Source organism: Solanum stenotomum, chromosome 3 (assembly GCF_019186545.1).
Source record: "Solanum stenotomum isolate F172 chromosome 3, ASM1918654v1, whole genome shotgun sequence".
NCBI classification, from domain to species: Eukaryota; Viridiplantae; Streptophyta; class Magnoliopsida; order Solanales; family Solanaceae; genus Solanum; species Solanum stenotomum.
This window is the reverse complement of record NC_064284.1, coordinates 26352182-26365679: the sequence shown is the minus strand read 5'-3', so window position 1 is coordinate 26365679 and position 13498 is coordinate 26352182. Positions and strand designations below refer to the sequence as shown.

Sequence of the window (13498 nt, the reverse complement as noted above, 5' to 3'; positions counted from 1 at the left end):
TACACTTTACCTAAAACACGCTTGAGCAACTGAGCTATATACAAAAAAATTCAACTCATATTGGATCTAGTTCCCTTTCTTCTACCCAATGAACTTTCTATTGAATTTTAACACTCAAACATGTTCTCACTTCAAAATACAATTTTCAGTTCTAGTCTAAAAAATGCAACTCAAATAATACATTCTTTTCAGCAGCTCTTTCAAGAAGAAGAGAAGAAAAAATAGAGAAAACATGTAGATTGCCGGTCAAAAGAAAAACTGTAGCAGGTAGCTCGCACAACAAAGAAATAGAGAAACAAAAAATAACAAGAAGAAAAGAAGATTGGAAGAAGAGATGAAAAGCTAACCTTGCAGTCGCTTGAAAGAGTGTCGCAACAAGAGAAGTGAAACAAAGAAAATCTTTGGAAATAAGTCGCAAAGTGTTTTATTATGCATTTTCTTAAGAAAAAATTTAGAAATTTCCAACCTCGTTGTAGTAGTAAAGAGAGCTTTTCCTAGCTTCTGGGACTAAAGCGCTCACTCTTTATATATAGCCTGGTCTCACTATAATAAAGTAATATAACTTCTCTTCTCTTTTCACTTTAAGCGACAAAGTGCACACTTTTAATAACGCTACTCAATAGTTATCCCAAAATAGTTTCATAGACACTTGATAGGAGTGTCGTTAATATGCCATGTACATCTTTCCTAACAAAGTTTGAGCAACCAAGACATATTCTAAATGAACTGAGTTCCCTTTCATCAAACCTCAGTGAACTTTTTGTTGAAATCTAAGACTCAAAACATGTTCTTAGATCAAAATATAGTTTTTAGTTCTAGTTCTAGAACTCAAGTCATAAAGCACTTCCAACAGCTCCATCAAGAATAAGAAAAGTAAAAAAACAGAGAAAAGTTACAAATTGCAAGTTAAAAAAGACATGTACCAACAAGCTAGTAGTAGAGAAACAAAGAAAAGAAGTAGAGAAGTGGAGAAGAAGAGAAGAAAAATAAGAATGTAATGCATGCCATAAATTCCTTCTCATATTTACTTTATGACGACTTCTAACAAAATTCAACAGTGAAAAATGTAATTTTCAAACTATCAATTTCACCAATCATAAAGTTGTCAAAAGAGTACTATCACAGACTAAAAACTCAAGTCTCATCAACTCGGCTTGTTTTCAAGTTCTTCAAACAATTCAACTTCAACAGGGAGACCTGGAAAACTATTCAGTTTCTAAACGTAGAGATACAATCATAAAAATCAAACATTCCTCTTTAATTAAATCTCAATATTGATAAGAAATTCAGTTTCAGTTTAATATCCCCAAGTCGAACATACAGATCAACATACCACAAAACTTTTTAAATAGTTTGGTGTTGTTGTTGAGATTTCTACTCAAGGTATTTTCATGTTTTTAGGAAAGTATCAGAAATACCAATAAAACAGGGTCCTAATGTAGTCGATTCAAGTAAAGAAATTGATATTCATCAATTAAAGTAAAAAAAACATTCAAACAATCACGAGAGTTGAATATGTTAACAGTAACATTAGCAAATAGAGTAATCAATTTCCCCTTAAATCAATAGCAGGCGTAAATCACACAACACACTTAGTAAATACAGAAGAAATTACTTGCATAAAATCACAAATCGTCACAATTGTATGAATACCTGGGAATCAAAATATTTGTCAGATGAAGACAATAAATTGAAGGATGAGATGAATCCAGTAAAACCTACAAGAAAACATAAAGTAAGAACTAAATTGTGAAAACCTTGAAACTTCACATGGCTCCCAACATCAATATTTTTTCAATTAGTTAACAGAACTTGACCCAAAAATCCTACCAGTGACTATGTGATCAAAGTTTTGTTTCAGTAAGATCATGAGTTTGTATGAAATTAAAACTTTAGGATTACCTATGGATGGAGATTTTGAAAGGCAAAGATGATGACTACCATGGATTTTTTTGCTTGAGCAATGTGTTGAGGGCCTGAGGCGATATACAAATAACTCTAGACTTAAGCGGGAGTAGAATGTTTTTTAAAAAAAAGTTTCTTGTTACTAATTGGAGGGAATGTTTTATGTAGTAGAAAAAATTAGAGGAAAAAGTTAATAGCATGAAAAGTTATGTTCAATTAGTGATATTTACTGGAAAATCATTTTAATTGTCACTAAAAAGATATCTTTTAACGGCTATAGTACATATGCCGCTAATATTTCAGCTTAAAGAATTAATTAGTGGCAAATGACTAATTGCAGCTAAATAATTGCCACAAAAAACATGTTTTGTAGTAGTGAATCAATAATTATGTTTAGGATATATAGGATTTCTCAATGATTAGATGTAGTTTGGATAGTTAAAATCAGAAAGAGAGCGAAGATACATTTTGAAAGAACAAATACGAAATAAAGAATGGAGAAAGAAAGTGTACTGACGCTCTGCGCGCACTATTGGTGGCGGCGCCAGACCTCCATTTATTGGGGGCCTAATCGGTCGCGTCAGGTCTCTATTTATTGGGGGTCTGATTGGGTGCACTGTTGACGCGTCATGCTAGACCCCCATTTGGGCACACTACTAGAGCAACATACCAACCCCCTAGTGTTATAGCGGCGCGCCGCCCCAACCCAAATGGATTTCTCTAGACTAATGTATGTAATTATTGATAGCGATTTTTATTTTTTTATTAGTAATTGTTAGTAAAATTTTGGTTGGTATATTTAGTAGTGGTTATTAGTGATATCTCTTTTCTCGATTGCGACGAATTATTGTTATTCAAAACGTTTTTGAAATTTCGAGTCTGTTATCGATTCCGAAAAAAATAAAAATATAATTAAAAAAATTTGGACAAAACTATTAATGGAAGATATTTTTATTCAATTTCGAAGAATCCTAAAGCATTATTATCATTTTTGATTCATTAAATTAAAGAAATCATTTTTATACAAATACATGTATGTTATTGTTACATGTTATATTTTTGCATGAGGTACTGACCAATCAAGAATTCACATATTCAGAAGATGCATGTTGCGGAAATGAGGATGTGGAGATGGATGTGTGGGCACACTAAGAGCAACAATTTTAAGAATAAGGTTATCCAAGAAAAAGTGGGAGTGACCTCTATGGCGGACAAGATGAGAGGAGTGAGATTGAGATGGTTTGGACATGTTAAGAGGAGGTGTGAGAGACTGACTATAGGGGTACACAGAGGTGTAGTGGTAGGCCGAAAAAGATTGAAGAGAGGTTATTAGACATGATATGACGTAATTTCATATTATCGAGGACATAACTCTGGATAGGAAAAAGTGAAGATTGCGTATTAAGGTAGAATGTTGGTAGGAGTATAATGTTGTCTTACTTTGCGAGGATTTAGACTTGTTAGTGCCTGTCGTACTACTAGTTGTACCCTTGCAGTTTTTGTCATATGTTGTTTATTGTGTTTTGAGTGTCACACTATTTTATTTTTGCTATTGTTCCCTCTTGTATACTCTACAATGCTTTTTTTTTAATTAATTGATATGCTTTCTTCATTGTTTTTTCTTCCTTTACTTGGATTTGATGCATTTGAGTCGATGGTCTTTTAGAAATAACATCTCTACTTTCACAAGGTAGTGATAAGTTCTATGTACACACTATACTCTGTAGATCACACTTAGTAAGATTTTATTGGATATATTATTATTGATATTGTGTGTTATATTTTTGTAAAAAATACTAAGTAGGCGTTTCATCTCATGATTTGAAATTCCAAAATTTTCAAAAATCATGATTTGAAAATTTTCAAATACAAAATTTGACCCGCAAGTTTATATTTTGTAAAAAGAGCCCACATTTAATTTATATATATCTACTAGTTATTTGTTTCATATGTGAATAGATTTTATAATTCATATCATTACTTTTTAAACCGTTTATATCTCATATAAGGATTATTCTTGCCAATATAATTTTTTTTTTCAAATCAATTTTAAATTTATCATTTTTATTCACCAAATTCATTATTTTTTATCAAATTTATTTCTACTTCATTCAAATCAATGTTTAATAATAAAAAAATGTCACGCCCCGAGCCTACACCCTAGGCAGGACCGGCACCCGAAGACCATTTCTAGCCCCAAGCGAACCCTTGGCCTGACTTTCTTAATTCAGCGGAAACCTCAACAGAATAACTCGATGTAATGCAATATTACAAAACAACTTAACTTATAAAATATGGCCATAAAGGCAACTCGAATCTCAAAATAGAATATATATATATATATATATATATATATATATATATATAGATGAGAGACTCAAAACTAACTGACTGACTGTCTGTCTATGAAACCTCTAAAATACTAAGATGGATATTAGGACAGACCCCGCAACATCCTAATAAAACAAAAACTAACACAAAATAATTGAGTCCTCCGAAACGCAATGAGGCTCACCACTGACTCTGGAGTGCTCAGCTGGATCAACGACGTGCAGGATGCTGATCCGGGGTACCTGAATCTACATCATCAAACGATGCAGGCCAACTGGCATCAGTACATGGAATGTACGAGTATGCAAGCTGGAAAACTAAACAACAAAGGCTAGAAGGAAATCTCGAAGAAACTGAATAGCTTACCTGGCTCAACTCAACTCAACCTGACTGACTTCTTTCAATATAAGGCAATTTAAAACAAGTGCGATATAAAGAAAGACTGTTTAAAATAGGCTATAAACTCTATGTGTATACAAAGATACAATAACCCTGAAATGTATATAGAAATACAATGAACTGATGTATATAAAAATACAATAATCTCTGTGTATGAAAATACAATAACTGTTGTGGGAGTTTCTCTAACCAATAACCATCACATAAGAGCTATAGTGATGATACAGCGATCGACCTCACGCTGCCAGAGCATCTTATACCCAGCCAAAGGTATAAGACCTGAACTGCCTAATGGATCCACTAGTCTAATCTGAAAAGGATTCATCTAAAAAGTATGATCCTTTTCTACCCATGGTGGCTAACATGGTTCTATGGGGGCTGTGGGTTCTTTGAACGCTCCCCCAATTCGGTGCTCGATACTACTCCCAAAAATATACTGGCTCTTATGTTTTTAAAACACATTTCTTCCTGCTGATATGAGATAATTACTCAAAAACTAGCCCGAAGGCTCTTTTGCAAATCTTAGTTTCCAACCTTGTTTAAATGTAAAAACATTTCTTTAAAACTTCTTTGGGAATACATAGTTCCCTAATAACTTTGAGAAAAAAACACAACTTTAAACTCTTTACTTTACTTGAACTCTTGGCTTGATGTGAAACTCTTAACTTAACATGAAACTCTTAACTTTTGACTTGACTTGAAACTCAATACTTAACTTGGAACTTGAGCCTTAGAATGAAGTTAAAACGTTCAATGAAGACTCTTGGAAAACCTTAAAGACTTGCTTTGACTTACTTACTTCTAAGCTTAACTTCACTTGACTTGGAAACTAACTTCACTTGAATTGGAAACTAACTTCACTTGACTTGTAGTTTTACTTGACTTTTGGAAGTACCTTGGAGTGTTGGAAACAACTAGGAAACATAGGTATAATACCTAGGAACATGTATGAAAAAAAAAATGGTGAATGAAAGGGAAGGATTGGTGTCCTTGGCACTAGGAGAGGTGCAACAGCCCAGCCCCTTTTTCCCCAAAAATCCGACTTTTTCCCCTTGTTTCTTTCCAATTCTAAACCCTCTCAACCTCAAGGTTTCAGCAGCAACACTTAGAATCATAAAGACCCTTATTATACAATAGATTCAACTCAAAAATCACAGCCGGAAATCTGTACTAAACCAGCAAGAACTTCAACACAACACCACTACAACTTCAACAACCAATAAATCTTCTCTTGGGATTAAAAACAAGTTGGTGTGTGGGGGTATGAACCAACCAACACTAAGGATCATCAATCTCTCAACATACAATAGATCACAACTCAAATACATAGCCCAATCATGTCCCACAACCAACAATAACTTCAACAACACAACTAACAACATCAACAACAACTAACAACTTCAACAATAAATCCAATCTTTTCTCAAACCATAAACATGAGCTTGGTGAGTGGGGGAAAGGATCAACCCACACAAAGAACTCACATACCTTGATAGGGATCACCCCCGACGAAAATCCATAATGATCTTGACGAATCTTGTTAATCTCCTCTTTCTTCTCTTCTTCTCCTTCTTCTCTTCTTCTTCTCTTTTTCACTCTTAAGAACCCTAACTCTTTCTCTTTCAAAATGAGAAAAAATGATCCAAAGATCAGCCTAATACAACTATATAACCTCAAAAGAAATGATTTGTGAAAAGACTAAAATGCCCTTAAATTTTCGGACGGACTCCTTTCCAACTGCCCCAACTTTCAAAGGGCATAACTCGCTCATATGAACTCGAAATTGAGCAAACTCAGTGGCGTTAGAAAGATCATTCCACAATCTTCGAAACCATAACTGGAACTACTCTTAAATCATCCTGAGCTAGGAGTTACGACTGCTCAAAGTTGGCCAAAAATCACTGATTTCCACACTTAGCCAAATTTCCAGATTCTGGACTGCCAAATTTCCAGATTTTAATTTTTTCAAAAAAAATGACTATTTCCAAATTCAAACTTCTTCATATTCATTTTAAATTGTCGGATGTTACAATATCTCCCCCTTGGGAACATTCGTCCTCGAATGAGGTTACTCTTACAAAGCTAAGGGTGTAACATCAACTCAACACCCAACAAACAACCATGCAAACACAACAACAATAAGGACATGCTCATTACAATTTAAAGAGCACTAAGAAGGAAATTAATACCTTAATCCGCATTTCCTCCGGATTCAAAGAGATATGGATATCTCTTCTTCATGTCCTCTTCGGCTTCCCAAGTAGCTCCCTCAACAAATTGGTTCCTCCATAGGACCTTTACTGAGGCTACATCTTTCGTTCTCAACCTATGAACTTGACGATCCAAAATTTGAACAGGAACCTCCTCATAAGATAAGTTATCCTTGATCTTAATACTTTCAGTTGGCAGAATCAATGAAGGATCGCATATGCACTTCTTCAACATGGAGATGTGAAATATCGGATGAACCGCTGCTAGTTCCTGTGGTAACTCCAACTTATAAGCAACATTGTCAATCCTCTTGGCTATGCGGTAATGTCCAATATACCGGGGACTAAGTTTCCCCTTCTTACCAAACCTCATAACGCCTTTCATAGGTGAAACCTTCAAATATACCCAATCGTCTATTTCAAATTCTAACGCCCTTCTTCTAACATCGGTGTAGGATTTCTGACGACTCTGTGCCGTTTTCAACCTCTCTTGAATCACTTTCACCTTCTCCATAACTTGGTGAACTAAATCTGGTCCTATCAACTGTGCTTCACCAACTTCAAACCATCCAATAGGAGATCTACATCTTCTCCCATAAAGAGCTTCATATGGAGCCATCTGGATGCTAGAGTGATAACTGTTGTTGTAGGCAAACTCAATGAGAGGTAGGTGATCATCCCAACTCCCTTTGAAATCGATTACACAAGCCCTCAACATATCCTCTAAGGTCTGAATAGTGCGCTCTGCTTGCCCATCAGTCTGAGGGTGAAAGGCAGTACTTAAGTTCACCTTTGAACCCAAGCCCTTCTGAANAACTGTGCACCTCTATCTGAAATAATGGAGATTGGGACTCCATGAAGTCTCACTATCTCTTGAACATACAACTTGGCATAATCTTCTGCTGTATTGGTAGTGTTTACCGGTAGAAAATGAGTTGACTTTGTCATTCGGTCGACAATTACCCAAATAGAATCATGCTGTCTGTGAGACCTTGGCAACCCTGTGATGAAATCCATATTGATCATCTCCCACTTCCACTCTGGAAGTTCTATCCTCTGAGCCAAACCACCAGGCCTTTGGTGTTCAACTTTCACTTGTTGGCAATTTGGACACTTAGCAACAAACTCAGCAATGCCCTTCTTCATGCTATTCCACCAATAAACTTCACGCAAATCACGATACAGCTTGGTGGAACTCGGATGAATAGAATATCTGGAGCTGTGAGCTTCCTCCATAATCCTCTCTTGGAGTCCATCTACCATAGGTACGCACAATCTACCTTGAAATCTCAAAACACCATCTCCCCCTTGTTCAAAAGCTAATACTCTTTGCTTTTGAACATTTGCCTTTAACTCAAGCAAAATGGGATCTTGATCTTGCTTCTCTTTCACTTCTGACATTAATGATGACTCGGCCCTGCTCGTCACCGCTATTCCTCCTTCTGCAGAATCTGTAAATCTGACTCCAGGCATGCCAGTCTGTGCACATCTTTTGCTAACTCTCTCCTTCCTTCTTCAATATGGGCGGTGCTACCCATAGACAACCTGCTCAAAGAATCAGCAACAACATTAGCCTTACCTGGGTGGTAAAGAATACTCAGGTCATAATCCTTGAGTAACTCTAACCACCTCCTCTGTTTGAGATTAAGCTCTCTCTGAGTAAGCACATATTGAATGCTCTTGTGATCAGTGAATATGTCAACATGCACACCATACAAGTAATGACGCCATNTCTTGGCTTAACATGAAACTCTTAACTTTTGACTTGACTTGAAACTCAATACTTAACTTGGAACTTGAGCCTTAGAATGAAGTTAAAATGTTCAATGAAGACTCTTGGAAAACCTTAAAGACTTGCTTTGACTTACTTACTTCTAAGCTTGACTTCACTTGGCTTGGAAATTAACTTCACTTGAATTGGAAACTAACTTCACTTGACTTGGAAACTAACTTCACTTGAATTGGAAACTAACTTCACTTGACTTGGAAACTAACTTCACTTGAATTGGAAACTAACTTCACTTGACTTGTAGCTTTACTTGACTTTTAGAAGTTCCTTGGAGTGTTGGAAACAACTAGGAAACATAGGTATAATACCTAGGAACATGTATGAAAAAAAAATGGTGAATGAAAGGGAAGGATTGGTGTCCTTGGCACTAGGAGAGGTGCGACAGCCCAGCCCCTTTTTCCCCAAAAATCTGACTTTTTCCCCTTGTTTCTTTCAAATTCTAAACCCTCTCAACCTCAAGGTTTCAGCAGCAACACTTAGAATCATAAAGATCCTTATTATACAATAGATTCAACTCAAAAATCACAGCCGAAAATCTGTACTAAACCAGCAAGAACTTCAACACAACACCACTACAACTTCAACAACCAATAAATCTTCTCTTGGGATTAAAAACGAGTTAGTGTGTGGGGGTATGAACCAACCAACACTAAGGATCATCAATCTCTCAACATACAATAGATCACAACTCAAATACACAGCCCAATCCTGTCTCACAACCAACAATAACTTCAACAACACAACTAACAATATCAACAACAACTAACAACTTCAACAACAAATCCAATCTTTTCTCAAACCATAAACATGAGCTTGGTGAGTGGGGGAAAGGATCAAACCACACAAAGAACTCACATACCTTGATAGGGATCACCCCCGACAAAAATCCACAATGATCTTGACGAATCTTGTTGATCTCCTCTTTCTTCTCTTCTTCTTCTCCTTTTTCTCTTCTTCTTCTCTTTTTCACTCTCAAGAACCCTAACTCTTTCTCTTTCAAAATGGGACAAAATAATCCAAAGATCAGCCTAATACAACAATATAACCTCAAAAGAAATGATTTGTGAAAAGACTAAAATGCCCTTAAATTTCCGGACGGACTCCTTGCCAACTGCCCCAACTTTCAAAGGGCATAACTCGCTCATACGAACTCGGAATTGAGCAAACTCAGTGGCGTTGGAAAGATCATTCCACAAGCTTCGAAATCATAACTGGAACTACTCCTAAATCATCCTGAGCTAGGAGTTACGGTTGCTCAAAGTTGGCCAAAAATCACTGATTTCCACACTTAGCCAAATTTCCAAATTCTGGACTGCCAAATTTCCAGATTTTAAATTTTTCAAAAAAAATGACTATTTCCAAATCCAAGCTTCTTCATATTCATTTTAAATTGTCGGATGTTACAAAAAATTTCATCATTATATTGAATGTACAAGACTAACCATTGTGACATTAATTGAAAAAATAATTTTCTTAGCTACCAACACCTTGAACACTACAATGTTCAATTTTATTTTTTATTCAATTAAAGTTTGATTAATAAATGCTGTATTTTTTAGAATAGTTTTGTGCAAAAATATATTATGCGATTATATAAATTTTTGCTTATTTGGTAAGATTGTATAGATTTGGGACAATTTTAATAGTTTTACAACTTATGATAATTTTATGTTTATGAGAAAACATACAGTATAAAAAATTCAAATTATATGTTCAAACTAAACACCAACTTCATCTTATGATGTCATATCACATGACCAAACAGGCTCTAAAACTGAGGCTAATATTTAAATAATGTATCACAAAAGTATCCATTTTGTGCAAATCATCCATTTTTTCACCTGTCCCCAGACCTAATCTAAATTAAAGCCCAACTCCAGTGATTGGGGCCTCCAGCCCATCCAATTGGCACCCGATCATATAAATATATCTCTTTCTACATAACAACTCGTCTAGGGTTTAGGTTTCTTCTTCGCAGCCATCAATCAGCGCAGCGCCAGCCCATTGAAGCGAAAATGGTGAAGGGACGCCAAGGAGAACGCGTTAGGTACATCATTATTTCAATTGCATCTTCCATCTCCATTTTCTCTGCATTAATCATCTGCTCAACCTTATTTTCTCCATATTTTTTCGCAGACTCTACGTTAGAGGAACTGTTCTTGGATACAAAAGGTAGCTTTCTGTTTGTTTTGCAATATTCTGCTTGGTGAAAAGATGTATATTGATCTTTTTTTTCCTCCTCCTTTAGGTCGAAATCGAACCAGTATCCCAACACTTCGTTGATTCAGATCGAGGGAGTGAACACTAAGGAAGAAGTGGACTGGTACCTTGGGAAGAGGCTGGGATACATCTACAAGGCAAAGACAAAGAAGAATAACTCGCACTATCGTTGCATTTGGGGCAAAGTTTGTAGGCCACATGGAAACAGTGGCGTTGTTAGAGCTAAGTTCAAGTCCAATTTGCCTCCTAAATCCATGGTACTTTTTTTATTTTCTTATAATATGTCATTCATTGATTTAATCGTGTTATTCAGCATGCTTGTGGTTATGGGAGAGATAAAGATTTGATTTTTACTCAACTGTTGTGTAATTTTGTTGCCTAATTTTTCAGGGAGCTAAGGTTAGGGTTTTCATGTACCCAAGCAACATTTAAGGTAACTTCCTTAGTTGTTTGTTTCTTGTGTTTTCATCCTAGTGTTTAGATGTGCTAAGTAATGAAATTGATTGAATTTTGTGTTCCTCTGTTCTCTGTTTAGACACAATTTGCATGGTATAGTTCAGTTTTTAATTAATAAAATGCACTTCAACTTTAGGCGGCTATAGATTGCTTGAGGATCAACTTGGTGTCTGGCCTATGTTATTGAACTTCTAAGCTTCAATGATTATCTTTTGAATATATATTTGGATACTGCCTTGTGTCTTCTCCTTATTGTCTAGCATGCTATAGTCAAGAATGGTGTCAAGAGATAATAGAACAGTTAAGAATTATGTTTCAATCTTTTACTATGTATAGTCTTTCTACATAATTGTGAAAATTGCAAGTATTTTAGGATAAGCTGGTAGTGTAAGAGTTGTGTAACTAGTTAACAAACTGTTTACTTGACTTCATACCTTAGTTATGACAAATTAGGCTCCTACATACAGGGAATGCTACATATTGGTTCTATCTGAATTCTTTGTAGGATTCTTTATTTTTGTATCTTCTGTTAAAAGTAATTCCAAACTGCTGTTATTTACTGAGATTTGAAAAGAACTTCCAAGTGAAACCATTTTTACTACTATGTTTGAGCTTGAAGGTGTACTGTACGATTCATTTCAATAATTATTCACCAAAGAGGTATATCTTGCTGGTGGAACATTAGTGTTGACAAGTGCCTTTGTGAATAAACTTGAGCCTACTTATGTGAAGAGAAGTTGTCTAAATATATGGTTAGATGGTTTTCCTATTTTGATTGGTCATATGAATGTGATTGATGTCTGATTATTTGAGTTGAACTTTTTAGTAGTTATTTTGGTCAGTCTTGTACTCTTGTGACTAATTGCAATTGTATTGTTGTGTACACTATACAACTTGATTATATTTGAAGTTGCTTAAGTTGATCTTTTATTTTGCAGTGGGCATTTAGAGGTCAAGGATCTTGATTGAAATCGTTGGTTGCTTTGGGTGGCTATTGTGTGCTACATCAATGTTTTCAATGATGAGGAAATCTTCATCCTAGAAAGTAGTTAGTTAAATTTTGTATTGTGCTTTGTGGAGTCTCATCTTATCTTTTTCGTTTTTATCATTTCTGGTTAATACCAAGACTGATACATCTGATTAGATGCGACTAATTTTGCTTATGGAGCAATGCAACTTTTTTGTATGACTATTCAGCTGTGTTTTTGCTTTAAATCTTTTTTACTCCTACCAGGTTTTATCTATTTGCTTTTGAAGAATAGTTGCATTTGATAGATCCATTCATTATGCTGAAAACAATCTTGGAATTAGCCGCCCACTTTTTTTTTAACACCTTGAAAAACTATGGTTCAGTTCGTTTTGGTGTTTGAGAGACATCTATAAATGAAGTAGTGCAATAATTGAGGATTCCAATTGTTGGATGTCTTTTGGTTTCAGTTTGAGTTAGCAAGTCTAGCATGTTGAGTATAGTTTTGATGTGGATTTTACGATGTTCTAAAGCGTAATGCTGTTGATGGTAGGCGTGAGAGTTCCTAGGTATTTGTGGAGAATACTTATTGAGATTTAAGAGTAGCCCTTTTTTTCTGTGATATAATGAAAGGCTTTTATATCTCTGATGTCTTTCACCAGACTTTTCTCATCTTTTTGAACATTTGCCGGGTGAATCCAAAAGATGGATGTACATTTGCAAGATTTATTAGATTATTAGATGATTCAGATTTGAATATTTATCTGTACAACCTTTAGGAATTTGCTATTAAATTCATTATACTTCCCCTGCTCTTGCTTCTTATTGCGTGGTTACGTAGATAGCTTCTATTAATTCATAGTTTTATCATATATCTATGTTAGATACATAACATATACTCCGTGACAATTTTAAACTTCACATTGAGCTTTCATTAAGCACCGTGCAACACTTGACAATTCGATCACTTTCAAAATGGGTAATGCTGGGTTAGGCTAAAATCAAGGGAAATTGTATGAAATAGCAAATTATTAATTCAAATTAAATAGCCATAGTTTATTTTAATTATAATTTGCAACAAACATTTCATTTTTTTGCCATCTGATTCAATATACAATTATTCATTTTTGGTATACAATTAGCCATTTTATACATTTTGGTATAAAATGATTTATTTTTGTATAAAGCGAGAGAAAAATATATATACAAATACAAATACAT

The 13498-nt window shown here is 35.0% G+C and overlaps 1 protein-coding gene across 1 annotated transcript; it reads left to right on the top strand.

Annotated features, from left to right (window-relative positions):
- The first annotated feature begins 10561 nt into the window (after positions 1 to 10561).
- On the top strand, positions 10562 to 12502 carry LOC125859490 (60S ribosomal protein L35a-2). The gene is made up of 5 exons (XM_049539261.1): positions 10562 to 10681; positions 10771 to 10806; positions 10883 to 11111; positions 11245 to 11287; positions 12249 to 12502. The coding sequence occupies exons 1-4, from the start codon at positions 10650 to 10652 to the stop codon at positions 11284 to 11286; spliced, it is 339 nt and encodes a 112-aa protein (XP_049395218.1). The 5' UTR covers positions 10562 to 10649; the 3' UTR covers position 11287; positions 12249 to 12502.
- Positions 12503 to 13498: the final 996 nt, after the last annotated feature.